Raw genomic sequence first — 22021 nt, forward strand, 5'->3', positions numbered from 1 at the left:
CTAAAAACTAATAGCTGGAGTCTAACCATTCTGATTGCACTCTTATGGTAAATATTTAAGTCAGGAGCATCAACTCAAAAGGCAAGATGAGCCAACAGTTAATACTGAAAACAAACTGAGTCGTAAAATTGAAAAATATTATGAAAGCATGAGTGAGAACTCTGAGGATGAATTCCTGACATTTATCAGTTCTAAAAATGATCATCCAAGTAAAAAATAACTTCATAAAATCCAACTAGCACTCAGACGTGACTTTCAGTGTTATTCAACATTAACACAAAACCCTACAATTACAACGAAATGAGGTAAAGATATACAAATACTGACGGCAGAAAAATTGCATTGAATCAAACCCAAACCCCATTAATGTTCCAAATATTCAAAGAAGTCAACGACAATAACCATAAGGGGGAAAAATTAAAAAGATTGTACCCAACATTAAAAAAGTAATTTTGTGCACATACAAAGAGAACAATGGAAAGGAGAGTCTGATTTGTTCAATAACAAAGGAAACGTAAGCAAAGAAAAAACCCAGTTACATTAAAAACAACCTGTAGCAGCTAAGAAAAAGCACTACGATTAAATAAAAAGCCATGTTGCATTCCCAATATTTTATCAAGAAACTTTTGGAGCAAAATTAAGATCAGAATTTAACCAATCACAGATGTTCTCAGTCCACAGGGACGGCAGCTTCAGTTCCGCCTACAGAGAGCTCACAGCGCAAAAACCTTTAGAAGGGACTTTAGAACATGCAGGTCTGGTGGTTAAATCACATTAATGATTACAGATCATAAATCCTGATGCCCAGGAGATCAAACATGGCGTGTCGATCCATATTGAATGATAATGAATGATTTTAACAAGCATAGAGATTGTGTATTTCAGTTAGAAATAGCAGGAACCTACATATAAACATACACATTCAAACAATGGAAGGAAACTGAAACATGTTTAGGAGAAAACCTCTCTGTGTGTTGTTTTGTGACTGTGACAGACAGATGTTGTGCATTTATCCTCCATCTACACTCTGATTCCAAAATGTTTTCTACAAAACTGAAGCTGCAGGAGGACAGAGTCTTGAACTACTGGGACTTTTGATGATGCTACAGTTCCTTAATTTTAAGTTTCTAAGTGGTTTAGTTCTCGCCTATGTATAAAGTTCTGTGTATTTGGAGGAGAGGATCAGGAGGTCAAACAAAGATAGCAATCTTCTTTAGGGTGGTGTCTCCAAGAGAGCATTAAATTATGTTTTAGGTTTAAACATTAACTTGTTTTATTGCCTGATGCAGAGAAGGGATGTTTCAAATGGATCAAAGTCTGTGTTGGCGTCATTCTCCAATGGTCTTCTAACAAATTTAAAGCTGGGTCCTGGAGTTTACTGCTTGGTACAGTATAAAGAATTTTCATTCAAATCTGGATGCCTCTGTGTTGCAGTTTTACATATTATGAAGATGAATGGCGCAACTTGTAAAATCTATTTTTACACTTTTGTACGTGCAGTTATTGATGTTGTTTGGTTCCAGTTATGCTTAACTTGTAATCAGACAGTGTGAAACATCGCATAGCAGCCATTTGCTTTACCTGCTGGAGTCATGCAAAATACTTACAAAGGATGTCGAGACAGACAGTAGCAGCTTACAATTTGATGGAAGTTCAGTTTTGCTTTGTCACTTGCTGCAGTATTAAAATGAACAGTGTGGAGCAAACCTACGAGTGGGCTAAAGCAATTTTAGCAAAGAATTCTGCTGTAGAAAAGTGGAGTACATCATTTTGAAGATTGTATTTGAAAGGTAAACATGAACTGAAGTAGAATATTATAGCATCCTCTTATACTGTGTTTGATGGTAAGTTTAGATCTTCAAGGGTCTGAGGATCTGAGGACCGTCCAAATGTAGTAATGTTGATGACTAGTATGAGAATAAAAGTCCTTAAAGGTGCTAACAGGCCCACAGATCGAGTGGTTATTTTCTCTTGACACCTCTATAATTATTTACTGCACATTTTCGGCTGTATTCCACAGATTTCCCTGAAATTTTGCAATCATGTAAACCAGCTACTTTATTTATTTGTTGGTGCAGTGTTTGCTTACTTTTTCCTTTCAGCAAACATACTAAAATATGTCTTTTGTTCTATAGTTTCATATATGTTCTTTGTGAGTCTGCAGTTGTGTCTCTCTCTTTATGCTCTCTTTGTTTGGTTCATATAGAGAAAATGAAACTTTTGCACAAATTTCTCTTGAGACATGCTGAGCAGAGGAATAACATGGTCTCTGATCTGAACAGGTGAACTCCATGAAAGCAAAGAGTCTCAAGCTCAACTGGATCTGACCTGATGGTAAGGCTTGAATACAATGAGTCATTATTGTCCCAGACACAAAGGATGATGCCAACTTGCTCTCATATTTAAGTGTTGATTGCTCACTATCTGTGAATTATATCTAAAAATCTAGTATCACTTTCTGCTCTTGTTTCTAAAGCTTCTTTCCGAGTTGAGTTGAACTATTGGTCACTTATGAACAGACCTAATACAGACCTCTGAGGAAGTTAGTTTAGTTTAACTCTTGTGTCGTCCTGCGGGTCAAAATTGACCCATTTTAAAGTTTGAAACTGTGGGAAAAAAGAATATTTTCACAGTGAAACTTCTGATGTCCACATTTTCAACATTTGTGGGAAATCTTTGAACATTTTTTGGTGGAAAAAAAGAAATGTTAAAAATGTTTCTGAAGAACATTCACATAAAAATCAACCAAAATCCAGCGAAATTTGCTGGATTTTGGTTGATTTTTATGTGAATGTTCCCAAAGAAAATATTAGACGTTTTACTGATATATATGTAATCACTTTAGATATTTTTAGGATTTTTTGGGAAGATTTTTACTAATTTGTTGAAAATATTTACAAGAATTTTCTTGCCAAATTTGGGGGATTTTTTAAAAATAAATTTTTTAAGGGAAACTTTTAAGGAATTATTGGAATTTTTTCCTGAAGGTTTTGCAAATTTTCAAAAATTTGGGGAATTTTTTTGCTTAATTTTGGGATTTTTTTTTCAGACAAGGAAACAATATTTTTTGGTGCCCATAAATGAGGACAACAGGAGGGTTAAATGTCTTTACTTCACACCTCATAACTTCTGTGACTATTTTCCGTAAGGGGAAAAGTCCTAACTGTCACACCTTGGGAGTCTCAGTTTGAGATATGCATCTTATTATTTCCCCTTACGGAAAAACGTCACACTCAGCAGCTGTGTTGTTTCTGTTTGTCAGGCTCCAATAGCAACCTGAAGTAGATTTTTAAAGACAGCAGCCCAAAAAATAATGGAAAGTTGTGCTTGAATGTATTCATCTACTTTTTTTGTGTTTGTAGAAAATGCATTTGTTTGTCTGGGGTGACAGAAATTGTAGCTAATTTTGCATCGTTTTCATCCCAAAGAAAGAAAAATAGCAAATAATATTAACTATACAATGCTATAATTTAAACAACCAGAAGCCTCAAGTCTGATACAGTTTGTACAACAGATTTCCTCTGTCATGTATTAACTTTCATTATGTAGACCAACAAGTGACACAAGTACTAATGACTCACAGGACTGAAGTTTGGGAAAATAAATCTTAATTTTAATACATCATGTTGCTGAGTTGACTGAATTGATGCTATTTCTTCAAAAGCCAAAGTCACAAAAACCTCATATCATTCTTGTTCTATTTTATTACAGGAGTCGGATAACACTAAAAAGACTGCACGCACTTTGATGAAGAGGTGCCTCCTCCTCTCCTTCCTCTGCATTTTATCACTGTGCATTTTCATTGGATGGTCAAGAACCTTAAGACTGAATCCTTTAGCCTTCAGCAGCAGCAGAAACATGACCATCCTGCTGTGGCACTATCCCTTCGGAGAGTCAGTGAGCCTGAATGGTGATGTGTGCTGGGATATGTACCACATCCCTCACTGTCGCCTGGTGGACCAGCACTCCATGTTCTCCTCGGCCGATGTGGTTGTCTTCCACAACAGGGAGCTGATAGAAGGCACACAGAAGCTGCCCACCGACCAGCCTCGTCCACGGGGCCAGAGGTGGGCCTGGATGACCCTGGAGGCCCCGCCTCACAATGGAAACTTGGATCCGTTTGCAAACATCTTCAACATGACCATCACCTACAGGAGGGATGCTGATATCACTGTTCCCTATGGAGAGCTGCTACCTAAAGAGGATGAAGGACGTCTGGTGGAAGACAACCTTCAGGAAAAGACCACTCTGATCTGCTGGGTGGTCAGCAACTACAACAGCAACCACAAAAGAAGCCAAGTGTACAATGACCTCAACGCCATAGTTCCTGTGAAGGTCTACGGGCGATGGACACAGACACCCCTCGACTCCTCAGGCCTCCTATCTACAGTCTCTCACTGCTACTTTTATCTGGCTTTTGAGAACTCAGTCTCCCAAGATTATATCACAGAGAAGCTGTGGTATAATGCTTATGAAAGCGGAGCTGTGCCCGTCGTCCTGGGAGCGTCGTTAAGTGATTACAAAGCTGTGGCTCCACCTCATTCGTTCATCCATGTCGACGAGTTTGCATCAGTGAGAGAATTGGCAAATTATCTACAAGAGCTGGCAAAGGACAAGAAACGCTACGCTGAATATCTGACGTGGAAACAACATTGGAAAGTGAAACAGAACTCAGACGTGAGGGAGAGACTGTGTAAGATCTGCGCAGAGTTCAACAGTTTACCTCAGCACAAGGTTTACTCAGACCTGGAGGCCTGGGACAAAACCACTTCAGCTTGAATGGTTGCCATTGATGGTGACAAAGACAAGCTGCTGTTTTTACTGTGTTTCTGACACATTAACAGGAATCACCACCACATCCTCTTCATTACTTCTTACTAAGTACTGATAGCTATATTGAAGTCAGTAGAAACAGGAAGGAGAATGGTTTTAAAGGGAGAAAAAAAATAAATATTCTCATGTCACTTGTCCATGTATATATATATATATTAGGGCTGGGACGTTAACGCGTTAATTAATTAATTACAGCTAAAATAACGCGTTAAGGCTATTAATTGCACCCTCCTCAGTTCCCTCAGTTCTGGCACACCGGTAACTCTGATGAACACTGCAGCCCAGTAGGTGGCAGTAATGAACCTAAAGTCTGTTTGTAGCCATGAAGAAGAAGCACAGGAAGTACTGAGTGAAGTCAGGCACTGGTTAACAGTGAAGGAAGATAAGATTGAGCTTGTGGGGCAGAAAGTTCACTTTTAAAAATCTTCCTGATGGCAGCTTGGATAAACGCCTGGTTGTGTGCAAATTGTACAACAAAGAGTTTTCTGATCACTGCGTCACTTCAAGCCGACAGTATCACCTCAATGTAAAACATGTTGCTGTTAGCACCGGAGCTAACGTTAGCTACGAGTCATGCTAACGACTAACGGTGTAGCCATCCCATAATAGACCACTTTTCTACACAGTGCTTGAGTTTACAGAAAGTCTTAAAATGTTGAATAAAATCGCTATAATTGCACTTAGATTTGCAGTAATCTGTGAATGTAGCAGACAGATGAAAAATGCAGATAAATAGAAATGAAACATTTTTGTGGTTTAAGTTTTTACTCCGTCGAGGCTCTGCCTCCTTGGAGAAGGAATAACTTAAACAACAAAAATATCTCTTTTAATAACTGAATTATAAACTTTTGTTTATAAAGAAATTACATAAATAAAAATTGATATTCCTACAAAAAGAACCATCAAAATTACACCATTTATCAGACCCAGAAAAGATGGAAACAGAATGAATTTCTGGATTTTCAACTTTCTGAAGCTCCTTGAACTACTTATGCTGATTTTATGTGCCATACAGTGGAAAAAAAACAACTAAATTCAGGCTTTAAGTCATCAAAAGCACTTTTTTCTATATGTCCTATTTTCCTTTTTTAAATAAACTTTAAATTATAAACATGTATATGTCTATTCATTGATTCAACTGTCAAACACAATTTTATTTGAATTGAAAAACTTGACTTATTGCAAAACTGCAATTAATTGCAATTAATTACAAAGCCTGTAATTAATTTGATTACATTTTTAATCACATCCCACCACTTTATATATATATATATATATATATATATATATATATATATATATATATATATATATATATATATATATATATATATATATATATATATATATATATATATATATATATATATATATGTTGAAGTTCTGCTTTTAATGGCGTTGGTGATACATTCCTTGAGATGATTTATGTATTTATGTCTCTTATCTTCACCTGATACACTATGGCCTTCAAGTGTCCCCAAAGATAACGTCAAACACGTCTTCTAGGGTATCTGAAACATAAAAAAATATACATTATCATTATACATTTTCCTATGTATAGAAACTTACAGCCCACCCTGTAGATGCACACAACAACTAGCATACTGTAACTACTTCATATTAACAACAATGACCAAGTGATGCACTGGCATTCGAATCTCTAGCACTTTATACCTGACCTCTGTAGCAATAATAGAAACATTCAGTGACTTTCTTGCTGGGAGTTATATGTAATAATAATATCACTCTCAGGCCTGCATGGTAAACCCACAGCTGTTTAACTTCCCTTAGCACAGATTGGAAACGATTCTATAGACCGATTCTGTAAGAAACTATGAAATGCATGAGTTTAATAAACTAGAGCAGCTTTAAGATTGCTGGCAGGCAAATTTCTTTTTGACAGAACCAGGTTTATCTTGTATTCAATTAAAATACAACCATTAAAGGTCCAGTATGTAAGATTTAGGGGGGATCAATTGGCAGAAACAGAACTTAACACTCATAGTTGTGTTTTCTTTCATATATAGTCACATAAAGAATTGCTTTCTACTTGCTACCTATAAGACTTTATATCTACAGAAGGAGCACAACCTTTAGATGCCACCATGTGTCACTACCATGTTTCTGCTGACCCAGAAAAGAAGAACCGAGCTCTGACTCTAGAGAAGGCCCTTCATATTTCTAGAAAAGGAGGTTTAAATGACTCGCACTACCAGATACCACTAAATGCAACTTAATGCAACTCACTGGACCTTCATACTTGAAGAAAAAAGACAAGGTTGCATTTGGTTCATGTTCATCTTCCTTGCAATTAGAAGGATCTTTATTGGATCATCTGAAAATAATAACAATGATAAAGAAAATCCTTTTACATGGCTTATCTTTTGCTAACGGGAGTCTCCAGCTCTGCACTAATACAGCTGTAGTGTCCGTGTTTAACAGAAAAATCTGCATATCCTTTGAATCTAACCAATCCTCTTCTCATAATGCTCTATAGCATTCAAATAGTGAAATGTTGATTCGTTTTTAAAAAACAATGTTTGATTCCATTATCTCCTGGACTTTATTTGATTTTGATGGCTTTGGTTTCATTTGGTCTGTTAACCGTCTTCATTTCATGCCTTTCTTTAATTACTAATAAAAAAAACATGGTTTACCATCAGAGTCTGTGTGGATTACTATGAAGTACTCGAGACATAAACATAGCTCAACTTCTCCAATCATATGTAAAACAGACATTTCCATGAACGATAGCTAACATGCCAGCATGCATGTAATCTGCAAATATCACTTTTACTTCTCCTGTCTTCACTTCTGCAGTTACAGTTGCCAACCATAGAATATGCACACATTAAACTACTAATGCACAATGGCACAATTCACTATTGATGGGAAGTACTAAAAAAACGCTCAAGAATTCAGTAGATTGCATTTACACAAAAAAATAAAAAATTGTAAAGGAGAAAAAAAAGCCAAATTTACTTGATGCAGATGAACATTAAGGTTTCGGGTGTTTTAAGTGAAAACATGTCGTTGTTGCTGATATTAATATATTAATCCATTTACATTCTCACTAATGTCACTAAAAACTAATAGCTGGAGTCTAACCATTCTGATTGCACTCTTATGGTAAATATTTAAGTCAGGAGCATCAACTCAAAAGGCAAGATGAGCCAACAGTTAATACTGAAAACAAACTGAGTCGTAAAATTGAAAAATATTATGAAAGCATGAGTGAGAACTCTGAGGATGAATTCCTGACATTTATCAGTTCTAAAAATGATCATCCAAGTAAAAAATAACTTCATAAAATCCAACTAGCACTCAGACGTGACTTTCAGTGTTATTCAACATTAACACAAAACCCTACAATTACAACGAAATGAGGTAAAGATATACAAATACTGACGGCAGAAAAATTGCATTGAATCAAACCAAACCCCATTAATGTTCCAAATATTCAAAGAAGTCAACGACAATAACCATAAGGGGAAAAATTAAAAAGATTGTACCCAACATTAAAAAAGTAATTTTGTGCACATACAAAGAGAACAATGGAAAGGAGAGTCTGATTTGTTCAATAACAAAGGAAACGTAAGCAAAGAAAAAACCCAGTTACATTAAAAACAACCTGTAGCAGCTAAGAAAAAGCACTACGATTAAATAAAAAGCCATGTTGCATTCCCAATATTTTATCAAGAAACTTTTGGAGCAAAATTAAGATCAGAATTTAACCAATCACAGATGTTCTCAGTCCACAGGGACGGCAGCTTCAGTTCCGCCTACAGAGAGCTCACAGCGCAAAAACCTTTAGAAGGGACTTTAGAACATGCAGGTCTGGTGGTTAAATCACATTAATGATTACAGATCATAAATCCTGATGCCCAGGAGATCAAACATGGCGTGTCGATCCATATTGAATGATAATGAATGATTTTAACAAGCATAGAGATTGTGTATTTCAGTTAGAAATAGCAGAAACCTACATATAAACATACACATTCAAACAATGGAAGGAAACTGAAACATGTTTAGGAGAAAACCTCTCTGTGTGTTGTTTTGTGACTGTGACAGACAGATGTTGTGCATTTATCCTCCATCTACACTCTGATTCCAAAATGTTTTCTACAAAACTGAAGCTGCAGGAGGACAGAGTCTTGAACTACTGGGAGTTTTGATGATGCTACAGTTCCTTAATTTTAAGTTTCTAAGTGGTTTAGTTCTCGCCTATGTATAAAGTTCTGTGTATTTGGAGGAGAGGATCAGGAGGTCAAACAAAGATAGCAATCTTCTTTAGGGTGGTGTCTCCAAGAGAGCATTAAATTATGTTTTAGGTTTAAACATTAACTTGTTTTATTGCCTGATGCAGAGAAGGGATGTTTCAAATGGATCAAAGTCTGTGTTGGCGTCATTCTCCAATGGTCTTCTAACAAATTTAAAGCTGGGTCCTGGAGTTTACTGCTTGGTACAGTATAAAGAATTTTCATTCAAAGCTGGATGCCTCTGTGTTGCAGTTTTACATATTATGAAGATGAATGGCGCAACTTGTAAAATCTATTTTTACACTTTTGTACATACAGTTATTGATGTTGTTTGGTTCCAGTTATGCTTAACTTGTAATCAGACAGTGTGAAACATCGCATAGCAGCCATTTGCTTTACCTGCTGGAGTCATGCAAAATACTTACAAAGGATGTCGAGACAGACAGTAGCAGCTTACAATTTGATGGAAGTTCAGTTTTGCTTTGTCACTTGCTGCAGTATTAAAATGAACAGTGTGGAGCAAACCTACGAGTGGGCTAAAGCAATTTTAGCAAAGAATTCTGCTGTAGAAAAGTGGAGTACATCATTTTGAAGATTGTATTTGAAAGGTAAACATGAACTGAAGTAGAATATTATAGCATCCTCTTATACTGTGTTTGATGGTAAGTTTAGATCTTCAAGGGTCTGAGGATCTGAGGACCGTCCAAATGTAGTAATGTTGATGACTAGTATGAGAATAAAAGTCCTTAAAGGTGCTAACAGGCCCACAGATCGAGTGGTTATTTTCTCTTGACACCTCTATAATTATTTACTGCACATTTTCGGCTGTATTCCACAGATTTCCCTGAAATTTTGCAATCATGTAAACCAGCTACTTTATTTATTTGTTGGTGCAGTGTTTGCTTACTTTTTCCTTTCAGCAAACATACTAAAATATGTCTTTTGTTCTATAGTTTCATATATGTTCTTTGTGAGTCTGCAGTTGTGTCTCTCTCTTTATGCTCTCTTTGTTTGGTTCATATAGAGAAAATGAAACTTTTGCACAAATTTCTCTTGAGACATGCTGAGCAGAGGAATAACATGGTCTCTGATCTGAACAGGTGAACTCCATGAAAGCAAAGAGTCTCAAGCTCAACTGGATCTGACCTGATGGTAAGGCTTGAATACAATGAGTCATTATTGTCCCAGACACAAAGGATGATGCCAACTTGCTCTCATATTTAAGTGTTGATTGCTCACTATCTGTGAATTATATCTAAAAATCTAGTATCACTTTCTGCTCTTGTTTCTAAAGCTTCTTTCCGAGTTGAGTTGAACTATTGGTCACTTATGAACAGACCTAATACAGACCTCTGAGGAAGTTAGTTTAGTTTAACTCTTGTGTCGTCCTGCGGGTCAAAATTGACCCATTTTAAAGTTTGAAACTGTGGGAAAAAAGAATATTTTCACAGTGAAACTTCTGATGTCCACATTTTCAACATTTGTGGGAAATCTTTGAACATTTTTTGGTGGAAAAAAAGAAATGTTAAAAATGTTTCTGAAGAACATTCACATAAAAATCAACCAAAATCCAGCGAAATTTGCTGGATTTTGGTTGATTTTTATGTGAATGTTCCCAAAGAAAATATTAGACGTTTTACTGATATATATGTAATCACTTTAGATATTTTTAGGATTTTTTGGGAAGATTTTTACTAATTTGTTGAAAATATTTACAAGAATTTTCTTGCCAAATTTGGGGGATTTTTAAAAAATAAATTTTTTAAGGGAAACTTTTAAGGAATTATTGGAATTTTCTTCCTGAAGGTTTTGCAAATTTTCAAAAATTTGGGGAATTTTTTTGCTTAATTTTTGGATTTTTTTTTTTCAGACAAGGAAACAATATTTTTTGGTGCCCATAAATGAGGACAACAGGAGGGTTAAATGTCTTTACTTCACACCTCATAACTTCTGTGACTATTTTCCGTAAGGGGAAAAGTCCTAACTGTCACACCTTGGGAGTCTCAGTTTGAGATATGCATCTTATTATTTCCCCTTACGGAAAAAAGTCACACTCAGCAGCTGTGTTGTTTCTGTTTGTCAGGCTCCAATAGCAACCTGAAGTAGGTTTTTAAAGACAGCAGCCCAAAAAATAATGGAAAGTTGTGCTTGAATGTATTCATCTACTTTTTTTGTGTTTGTAGAAAATGCATTTGTTTGTCTGGGGTGACAGAAATTGTAGCTAATTTTGCATCGTTTTCATCCCAAAGAAAGAAAAATAGCAAATAATATTAACTATACAATGCTATAATTTAAACAACCAGAAGCCTTAAGTCTGATACAGTTTGTACAACAGATTTCCTCTGTCATGTATTAACTTTCATTATGTAGACAAACAAGTGACACAAGTACTAATGACTCACAGGACTGAAGTTTGGGAAAATAAATCTTAATTTTAATACATCATGTTGCTGAGTTGACTGAATTGACGCTATTTCTTCAAAAGCCAAAGTCACAAAAACCTCATATCATTCTTGTTCTATTTTATTACAGGAGTCGGATAACACTAAAAAGACTGCACGCACTTTGATGAAGAGGTGCCTCCTCCTCTCCTTCCTCTGCATTTTATCACTGTGCATTTTCATTGGATGGTCAAGAACCTTAAGAATGAATCCTTCAGCCTTCAGCAGCAGCACAAATGTGACTGTAATGCTGCAGGACCATCCCTTCAGCAGCAGAACAAATGTGACTGTCCTGCTGCAGGACCATCCCTTCAGCAGCAGCAGAAACATGACCATCCTGCTGTGGCACTATCCCTTCGGAGAGTCAGTGAGCCTGAATGGTGATGTGTGCTGGGATATGTACCACATCCCTCACTGTCGCCTGGTGGACCAGCACTCCATGTTCTCCTCAGCCGATGTGGTTGTCTTCCACAACAGGGAGCTGATACAGGGCTCCCAGAAGCTGCCCACCGACCAGCCTCGTCCACGGGGCCAGAGGTGGGCCTGGATGTCCCTGGAGGCCCCGCCTCACAATGGAAACTTGCATCCGTTTGCAAACATCTTCAACATAACCATCACCTACAGGAGGGATGCTGATATCACTGTTCCCTATGGAGAGCTGCTACCTAAAGAGGATGAAGGACGTCTGGTGGAAGACAACCTTCAGGAAAAGACCACTCTGATCTGCTGGGTGGTCAGCAACTACAAAAGCCACCACAAAAGAAGCCAAGTGTACAGTCAGCTCAACGCCATAGTTCCTGTGAAGGTCTACGGGCGATGGATACAGACACCCCTCGACTCCTCAGCCCTCCTACCTACAATCTCTCACTGCTACTTTTATCTGGCTTTTGAGAACTCAGTCTCCAAAGATTATATCACAGAGAAGCTGTGGTATAATGCTTATGAAAGCGGAGCTGTGCCCGTCGTCCTGGGAGCGTCGTTAAGTGATTACAAAGCTGTGGCTCCACCTCATTCGTTCATCCATGTCGACGAGTTTGCATCAGTGAGAGAATTGGCAAATTATCTACAAGAGCTGGCAAAGGACAAGAAACGCTACGCTGAATATCTGACGTGGAAACAACATTGGAAAGTGAAACTGTACACAGACTGGAGGGAGAGACTGTGTAAGATCTGCGCAGAGTTCGACAGTTTACCTCAGCACAAGGTTTACTCAGACCTGGAGGCCTGGGACAAAACCACTTCAGCTTGAATGGTTGCCATTGATGGTGACAAAGACAAGCTGCTGTTTTTACTGTGTTTTAGACACATTAACAGGAATCACCACCACATCCTCTGCATTACTTCTAATTAGTTCTGTTGCCTTATAAAGCATTTTGGTAATGTGCTGATAAAATATACTGATAGTTATATTGAAGTCAGTAGAAACAGGAAGGAGAATGGTTTTAAAGGGTGAAAAAAGTAAATATTCTCATGTCACTTGTATATATATATATATATATATATATATATATATATATATATATATATGTATATATATATATATATATAGCGGGCTGCACAGTGGCGTAGTGGTTAGCACTTTCGCCTTGCAGCGAGAAGGTCCCTGGTTCGCGTCCCGGCTTTCCCGGGATCTTTCTGCATGGAGTTTGCATGTTCTCCCTGTGCATGCGTGGGTTTTCTCCGGGTACTCCGGCTTCCTCCCACAGTCCAAAAATATGCTGAGGTTAATTGATCATTCTAAATTGCCCGTAGGTGTGAATGTGTGAGTGATTGTTTGTCTTTGTATGTAGCCCTGCGACAGACTGGCGACCTGTCTAGGGTGTCCCCTGCCTTCGCCCGAGTCAGCTGGGATAGACTCCAGCCCCCCCCGCGACCCTAGTGAGGAATAAGCGGTGTATAGATAATGGATGGATATATATATATATATATATATATATATATATATATATATATATATATATATATATATATAGATAGATAGATAGATAGATAGATAGATAGATAGATAGATAGATAGATAGATAGATAGATAGATAGATAGATAGATAGATAGATAGATAGATAGATAGATAGATAGATGGATAGATGGATAGATGGATAGATGGATAGATGGATAGATAGATAGATAGATAGATAGATAGATAGATAGATAGATAGATGGATAGATATGTTGAAGTTCTGGTTTTAATGGCGTTGGTGATACATTCCTTGAGATGATTTATGTATTTATGTCTCTTATCTTCACCTGATACACCATGGCCTTCAAGTGTCCCCAAAGATAACGTCAAACACGTCTTCTAGGGTATCTGAAACATAAAAAAATATACATTATCATTATACATTTTCCTATGTATAGAAACTTACAGCCCACCCTGTAGATGCACACAACAACTAGCATACTGTAACTACTTCATATTAACAACAATGACCAAGTGATGCACTGGCATTCGAATCTCTAGCACTTTATACCTGACCTCTGTAGCAATAATAGAAACATTCAGTGACTTTCTTGCTGGGAGTTATATGTAATAATAATATCACTCTCAGGCCTGCATGGTAAACCCACAGCTGTTTAACTTCCCTTAGCACAGATTGGAAAAGATTCTATAGACCGATTCTGTAAGAAACTATGAAATGCATGAGTTTAATAAACTAGAGCAGCTTTAAGATCGCTGGCAGGCAAATTTCTTTTTGACAGAACCAGGTTTATCTTGTATTCAATTAAAATACAACCATTAGAGGTCCAGTATGTAAGATTTAGGGGGGATCAATTGGCAGAAACAGAACTTAACACTCATAGTTGTGTTTTCTTTCATGTATAGTCACATAAAGAATTGCTTTCTACTTGCTACCTATAAGACTTTATATCTACAGAAGGAGCACAACCTTTAGATGCCACCATGTTGCACTACCATGTTTCTGCTGACCCAGAAAAGAAGAACCGAGCTCTGACTCTAGAGAAGGCCCTTCATATTTCTAGAAAAGGAGGTTTAAATGACTCGCACTACCAGATACCACTAAATGCAACTTAATGCAACTCACTGGACCTTCATACTTGAAGAAAAAAGACAAGGTTGCATTTGGTTCATGTTCATCTTCCTTGCAATTAGAAGGATCTTTATTGGATCATCTGAAAATAATAACAATGATAAAGAAAATCCTTTTACATGGCTTATCTTTTGCTAACGGGAGTCTCCAGCTCTGCACTAATACAGCTGTAGTGTCCGTGTTTAACAGAAAAATCTGCATATCCTTTGAATCTAACCAATCATCTTCTCATAATGCTCTATAGCATTCAAATAGTGAAATGTTGATTTGTTTTTAAAAAACAATGTTTGATTCCATTATCTCCTGGACTTTATTTGATTTTGATGGCTTTGGTTTCATTTGGTCTGTTAACCGTCTTCATTTCATGCCTTTCTTTAATTACTAATAAAAAAAAACATGGTTTACCATCAGAGTCTGTGTGGATTACTATGAAGTACTCGAGACATAAACATAGCTCAACTTCTCCAATCATATGTAAAACAGACATTTCCATGAACGATAGCTAACATGCCAGCATGCATGTAATCTGCAAATATCACTTTTACTTCTCCTGTCTTCACTTCTGCAGTTACAGTTGCCAACCATAGAATATGCACACATTAAACTACTAATGCACAATGGCACAATTCACTATTGATGGGAAGTACTAAAAAAACGCTCAAGAATTCAGTAGATTGCATTTACAAAAAAAATAAAAAAATTTAAAGGAGAAAAAAAAAAGCCAAATTTACTTGATGCAGACGAACATTAAAGTTTCAGGTGTTTTAAGTGAAAACATGTCGTTGTTGCTGATATTAATATATTAATCCATTTACATTCTCACTAATGTCACTAAAAACTAATAGCTGGAGTCTAACCATTCTGATTGCACTCTTATGGTAAATATTTAAGTCAGGAGCATCAACTCAAAAGGCAAGATGAGCCAACAGTTAATACTGAAAACAAACTGAGTCGTAAAATTGAAAAATATTATGAAAGCATGAGTGAGAACTCTGAGGATGAATTCCTGACATTTATCAGTTCTAAAAATGATCATCCAAGTAAAAAATAACTTCATAAAATCCAACTAGCACTCAGACGTGACTTTCAGTGTTATTCAACATTAACACAAAACCCTACAATTACAACGAAATGAGGTAAAGATATACAAATACTGACGGCAGAAAAATTGCATTGAATCAAACCAAACCTCATTAATGTTCCAAATATTCAAAGAAGTCAACGACAATAACCATAAGGGGAAAAATTTAAAAGATTGTATTCAACATTAAAAAAGTAATATTGTGCAAAAAATTCAATGTAAAAATGCATCTTAAAAGAGCATTTCCTATTTCAGTGACAGAAGTATTGCACAAATAATTTGACAATAACTGTCAAAAATGAATACTGTTTAAGGAGGTTTTCCCTCACATCGTGATTTCATCGACACCCCAGATTCTTCCGTGTGTGACCCACAGAAAACCTACCCAGGAATTAGTCTGATTCTTAGACCCTGTGAGCATTTACAACCCCATCTTCATTTCAAATCTGGACCAGACACAGCACCTAACTTTTGTGCTAAACCTGCACTGTTTAAAGCTGAACTTATTACGCATGATGCAAGAACACAAAAATACAGAAAGGCACATTCAATAACATTACTTTTTTTTTTTTTTTTTTTTTTAAATCTTCCTGTTTTTTTGTTTGAAGCCAAAGCAGCTGGTGTGAGGTGGAGATCATGGGATGGCAGCTCATTTAGTTTCACCATCACAACAGGAGCAAGAAAGCACTTTGCTCCATCCCACTCCTCACAATGTTTCAATCTCATGGTCCAATCTGATTTTTTTCATCTGGTTACTGGAAGTAGAGCTCATTTCCAGCATGTGTTGGAGTTGAACAGAGGCCTGGGGGAGGCAACCTGTGGTTCTGGCTGGGACTACCGCTGGTTTATCCAGTCAGGTGACTAACCAGTCCGGGGTGCAGGGCTTGTTTCAGGACATCAGGCCGGTGAAGAGAGGGCATGTAGATTGCAGGAGGAGGGGCTCCAGGGTAGCTGGAAACTGGGTAGCCCTGACTGGGGATGGGGGAAGGGGCCATGCTCAGAGGGGAAGGGCTCTGCTCATAATACTGGCCGTCACACTCCTCATCCAGCGGCAGGGCCAGACGTTTTCCCTTCTGTCTCCGGTTGCAGAACCAGACGCGTACAACCTGCAGAGGACAGCATTCGTTGTTCAAAAAAAATACTATCATCTCAACACTAACCCTTTGATGTGCAGTATGGGTCAGGAGATACCCATTTCCCACTGGATTTGGGTCACTTTTGACCCATGTTGCACATCAAAAGGTTAAAGGGAAAAGGTTGCTTCGAAGCTTTGTGCTCACATCTCTCTCCAGGCCCAGGTCATCTGAGATGTGCGTGATCTCCTGGGTGTTGGGCTTCGGACACTTGATGAAGTAGGACTCGAGGGCGGAACGTACGGCTCCCTCCAGACTGGTCCTCCGCTTTCTCTTCCTGGTGTCAACAAACACCCGCTCAATCTTGTACATCTGAAGAAGCACAAACATGTTAGTAAGAAATTACACATGTTAATTACAGTGTTTATGAAGATGTGTATGTCATACAACACAACAAATAAACAAATCAGGCAGGTTGTGTACTGAACGGATGGTGACAGTTCCAATAAAGTTTCTTGTGGTCAGCAAGTCACTAAATTATTGCCACTAGATGGCGTACTCTGCATCACAGAGCAGATGGCCTGAGTTTGACTTTCTCAGCAGGAAGTTTGGCCCACCCTGAAAAGACCAACCACTACCATCAAGCTGGGCCATCATCTTTGTCTTGTAAACTAGTCGGCAGATGTCACAGATACAAACTTACATCCTGAGGATTGTCCGAGGTCTCGGCCTCATCCAGCCATCTCTGCAGAAGAGGCTTCAGCTTGCACATGTTCTTGAAGCTCAGCTGCAGAGCCTCAAAACGGCAAATGGTTGTCTGGCTGAACATTTTGCCTGCAATGAGAAACACAAAAACAAACATCACATGACAATAGCATCAAGATGGCTGAATTCAGAAGCAAAACTGTGAGCGCCAGTCTGCCCCGGGTGAATCCATCTGCCAAAACTAAAACCACACAGATATCAGAATGAACCAATCTGCACACCAAAACATATTTGAAACCGTGTGACCAAGAGGATGATGAATTACACATTTCTAAATTTTAACCATCTCTGACCTGGCTGAATGCACAATAAACTAGCATCTTCACACTGGAAGTAGACTTACCATACAGGTTACCCAGTGCAAGGCCAACATCTGCTTGGGTGAAGCCCAAAGTAATGCGTTTGTGCTTCAGCTCCTTGGCAAACTGCTCCAGTTCTTCAGTGGAAAGACTCTCCTGTACAAGAGGAGAACAGATAAACTCAGACCACAAACTAGTAGAGAACCAACTGGGAAAATGAGTAGAAAATGACAGATTATTGGTTTTCACAGAAGCAGAAAAGACAAAACACAGAAACAGTAGTAATCTTGTGAGTTCTCTTACCTCTTCAGAGTCGCTGCACCCCCCGCTGGATGAGCCACTGCTCCGGGTGCTGGAGACCTGGTTCTCTGTCTGGGGGTCGGTGGGCGCCTGGGACGCGTTCACGCTGAAGAACGCGTTCCCCGGAAGGCCGTTGCCCGGGGGTGAGGGGGACATGGATGGGGAAGATGCCGAAGACGTCGTGGGATTTTGGTTGCTCCCACCGGATGGTGTGATGTGGGTGATTCCGGGCCAGAAGGACGGGTTCCAGGCCGCCGGGTAGAAGACTCCGTGGGGCACGGCGGCGGAGGTCGGCGGCGTCTGGAACTGCTGAGCCTTCACCTCCGTGGAATACTGGACACCGACGTCCTTCTCAACCTTTATCTCAGGTAGTTTGATCTGCTCACGGGTCTCGGCTATCGGGGGACTCAGGTTAGTGGGCTGGGTGGCTGCGGTCACACCGGGTACCTGGCCGGTGTATTCAGGCGCAGCGAAGGGATACCAATGTTTGGGTTGGCCGAACTCTCCAACCTGCAGGTCGGATCCTCTGTAGTCGCTGGCGACGGGTGGAAAGGGGAAGAAGGTCTGCGCAGAAGCCGCTGTGATCCCGCTGTAGGTGGTTTTGTTGTACAGGAGGCCCGGGTCTGGCAGGACGCCGTGAGGAAGCTGGAACGACGCAGCGCTCCCCAAACCCTCCTGAGCCGAAACCTGGGTGCAAGGGTTGGCCCGGCTGAAGTCGTAAGGCCGACTCTGGCACTCCGGACTCTGCGCTCTTTCAGACATCTTCCAAAGGATGTGACGCTTCCAAAGTTGAACAAAAAAAGTTAGAGGCGGCTGGTTTTAAACCTGTTCATCCGTTTCAAGTTGAAGCTCAGAGGAAAGAAGGGTGAAACTAAACCAGCATCAGATAAATTGCGCAAAAACGAAGGCCTCAGCTGCCGTTTTGGTGCAACATAACCACCGATATCTCTGCGGCCTAGTCCATGAAGCTTTGCCCTTAGCTCACCTTCAAGCTCAAATGTTCTGCTCCAGCCCCGGATCCACAGGTTTTCCTAATCACAGCTGTGGGTGTTGGCGATCTTAGGATCTCTGCGCCTATTGGCTGCGGCAGACAATTGCGCACAGCTGATGGTGAATTTGTAAATGACCTTGATTCTTCCCAGTGCAGTAGGCGTGTTTTCACATAAACTCTACTGCAGACTACATTTTCTCGATTTTAAAGCGAATTTAACACTAATTATGCAATGCAATGGAAACTATTAATAATTCAATTTGAAATCATGTCTTTTTGCTTTGAAAGGGCACATTTACACCACTGCTCCTGTAAATACAGACTGTAACACCATAACCTCACACATGAATTATAAGGCTGCCTTTGCTTACATTATTCCACTTTAAAGAGATGGCTTTGATATTAAAATCCCTGTCAGTGTGGCCTGAATTCATCCATTTAGGAAAAATAACATCCAGAGTCACTGTGATCAAACAGATTAACTTAATTAATCAGAGCATATATAACTAGAAACAAACAGGAACCAAGTTAATCTGATGGCTTTGAGAATGAGATAAGCAAAACACACAGAACAGGAACACAGTCAGTGTAATGTTTCATGAGATAAACCTAAAGAGACAGAATTATACACCCAAACAACTGTAGATAAGAGGTTTACTGTGGGGTTTTCACTTGTAGTAGTATTGTTTGCTTGTTTGTGGGTGTTTAAAGTAATTGTGGTTTAATCTGGACTGTGTTTTTGTTGTTGTTTTTAATAGAAATAAGATTTAAGTATCAGTAGTAATAAGTTTCCACGCAACACTGTGGGGATTTTGGCACCTTTACGAGTTTCTTGTTAGAATGGAAAAAAAAAACAAGCCAAATCATAAAACCATCAAACAGCATTCAGGTGAACTTCTCCCATTCAAGCCCTGATCGGCGGCCTTTCAGAGGCCTGGATGGCCGGAGCATCGGGGCAGATGCGCTCCCCCAGCGCGAATCGTTGGCCGCAGATTGCGGCAGGAAGACGCACTGCGGGAAAGGAGAGGGGGTGCCATTGTGCGACCGGGCCCCGGGGCACCCCGTGGATTTCAGATCCCGAGTTGCGATGGTCGGCCATTAGCTCCTTTTCACATTGAAACAATAAGTCTCAAGCCTTTGATTCCGCCCCACACCCACTGCCTCCACTCTGTCATCTGAAACAAACACCAGTTTCACTCTGGCATCCAGTCTGATGTGCCCTGAAGGTCCAGAACTGGTCTGACAACTGAGCTGTCTGCAGGTGGAATAAGCAAGTTGTGCTGGAATTCAATGTGCAAAATGTGGGAACCACACTGTAAAAAAAAGTTTGTAAATTTTAAGGTGAAAAAGTGTCAAACCATGACAGTAAAAAATCTGTAAACTCTAAAACAGTTTGGTGCAGTTTATATAACACTAAATAAGGTCATCAGGAGAAAACTGATTGCTCTTGCACAGTTATTTAATTCACAAAAATGCAAATCAATACTGTTTTTGCATTTGTTTCTCAAAATAACCTTTTTTATAGTTACCTGTACTGGTGCTGATTTATTTCATGCAAAAATTACAGTTTATACCGGTCAAATTGATGTACTTTTATGTTAATAACAGACATATGCTCTAATATTTATGACAGCTAGAACTGTGTCAGAGCTACAAATATATATATTAAATGTTAAAGACACAAATTGTTGAGCTGATAATGGAAAAATGTTGTAATATTTATAATAAGTCACACAAACTTTATTTTATATGGTATTTTCATGTAAAGTTTTAAACTTTTTTTACAGTAAAGTATGGAATGAAGTACTTTTTTTAAAACGTAAAATCAACAGTGTCGACACATTTCTTGACTGTAAATGAAGAAAATGTTTTACTGTAGCATTCTGGAAACCACAGCTGCCAGAATTTTAACATAAAAAAAAAAAAAAATATATATATATATATATATATATATATATATATTTATGTACGGTGTAGCTTGAAGTGAATAAACACCAAAAAGGATCTTTTTGATACCTGACTGGGGTGCTACTTTGGCAGATAGTTGTATTTATTTATCATTCTGGCAAAGTTTAGAGGCACAAATGTGGTATGAAATGGAAAATTCCAAGAAAATTGATCTATTTCTAGCAGAAATATACAGTAACTTGTCTCATAATGGTCTATGTCCCTAAAAAACACAATGGAATTTCTTCTTCTGGCTCTGAAATCTCTTCATGCTCCACTAAAACGAGAAGGTCAGCGCTCTCACCGCCCTCCTGGATACAAAGCCATGTAGGTCCACCACGAGAGCCTGGTCAGTAGCTTAAAAGACATCAAACTCTCAGCTCTCCAAGCATTGTCCTGCATGGGCCATGGACTTGGGAGAATAATTGTCATGCAAAAGACAAAAACAGCAAGAGAGATGGCAGACTTTAGGCAGGGCCAGAGAGAGAGAGAAAGGGGACAACAGAGCACAGAGCTCTGAGGGTGTCCAAAGGAAGAGGGAGGAGGAGGAGGAGGAGGAGGAGGAGGAGGAGGAGGAGGAGGAGGAGGAGGAGGAGGAGGAGGAGGAGGAGGGGTGGTCAGCGCTGAATAGCTGGGTACAGTGAGGAGGAGATGTGTGAGGGGAGAGCCAGGGATTTAGGAGAAACACCCCCCCTCCCCTGTGATGTCTCAGATCTTGTCTTTAGTTCTCTTTAAGTGACTTCTTGAAGGACAGGTCGGGTCAAACAGAGAAGGGGAGAAAGTTGGAGATTAAAGAAAAGCCTGCTGATACTGAGGCAGCGTGAAGGTGTTGGACACCTCAGTCACACAAGTGAAGACAACACCTCCTCTAAGACGACCAAAATAAAACCCCAAAGTGTCAGGGTGGATTGTCTCTATGTTTGTGGGTAACAGAAACTCTCTTTGTACGTGACACGTCGGTTATTCTGTACATTCCCCCCC

The 22021-nt window shown here is 39.0% G+C and overlaps 3 protein-coding genes across 4 annotated transcripts; 2 read left to right on the forward strand and 1 right to left on the reverse strand.

The window, feature by feature from the left end:
* Positions 1 to 1279: 1279 nt before the first annotated feature.
* Positions 1280 to 4934, forward strand: LOC129350890 (alpha-(1,3)-fucosyltransferase 7-like). 2 transcript variants are annotated; one of them, XM_055019007.1, is made up of 3 exons: positions 1280 to 1385; positions 2283 to 2334; positions 3712 to 4934. In XM_055019007.1, exons 2-3 carry the CDS (start codon positions 2332 to 2334, stop codon positions 4777 to 4779), a joined length of 1071 nt encoding a protein of 356 aa, XP_054874982.1. In that variant the 5' UTR covers positions 1280 to 1385; positions 2283 to 2331; the 3' UTR covers positions 4780 to 4934. The 2 variants fall into 2 exon arrangements, with proteins under 2 accessions (XP_054874982.1, XP_054874983.1); XM_055019008.1 differs by lacking the exon at positions 1280 to 1385 and adding an exon at positions 1771 to 1790.
* Positions 4935 to 9190: 4256 nt separating this feature from the next.
* Positions 9191 to 13029, forward strand: LOC111582031 (alpha-(1,3)-fucosyltransferase 7-like). Its single transcript, XM_023290499.3, has 3 exons — positions 9191 to 9298; positions 10196 to 10247; positions 11628 to 13029. Exons 2-3 carry the CDS (start codon positions 10245 to 10247, stop codon positions 12783 to 12785), a joined length of 1161 nt encoding a protein of 386 aa, XP_023146267.2. The 5' UTR covers positions 9191 to 9298; positions 10196 to 10244; the 3' UTR covers positions 12786 to 13029.
* Positions 13030 to 13730: 701 nt separating this feature from the next.
* On the reverse strand, positions 13731 to 20951 carry pou5f3 (POU domain, class 5, transcription factor 3). Its single transcript, XM_023290496.3, has 5 exons — positions 18106 to 20951; positions 17847 to 17958; positions 17442 to 17572; positions 16946 to 17110; positions 13731 to 16771 (listed from the first exon to the last, which is right to left on the reverse strand). The coding sequence occupies exons 1-5, from the start codon at positions 18862 to 18864 to the stop codon at positions 16511 to 16513; spliced, it is 1428 nt and encodes a 475-aa protein (XP_023146264.1). The 5' UTR covers positions 18865 to 20951; the 3' UTR covers positions 13731 to 16510.
* Between the last annotated feature and the right edge of the window lie 1070 nt (positions 20952 to 22021).

This window comes from Amphiprion ocellaris, chromosome 17 (genome assembly GCF_022539595.1).
Source record: "Amphiprion ocellaris isolate individual 3 ecotype Okinawa chromosome 17, ASM2253959v1, whole genome shotgun sequence".
In the NCBI taxonomy this organism is placed as follows: domain Eukaryota; kingdom Metazoa; phylum Chordata; class Actinopteri; family Pomacentridae; genus Amphiprion; species Amphiprion ocellaris.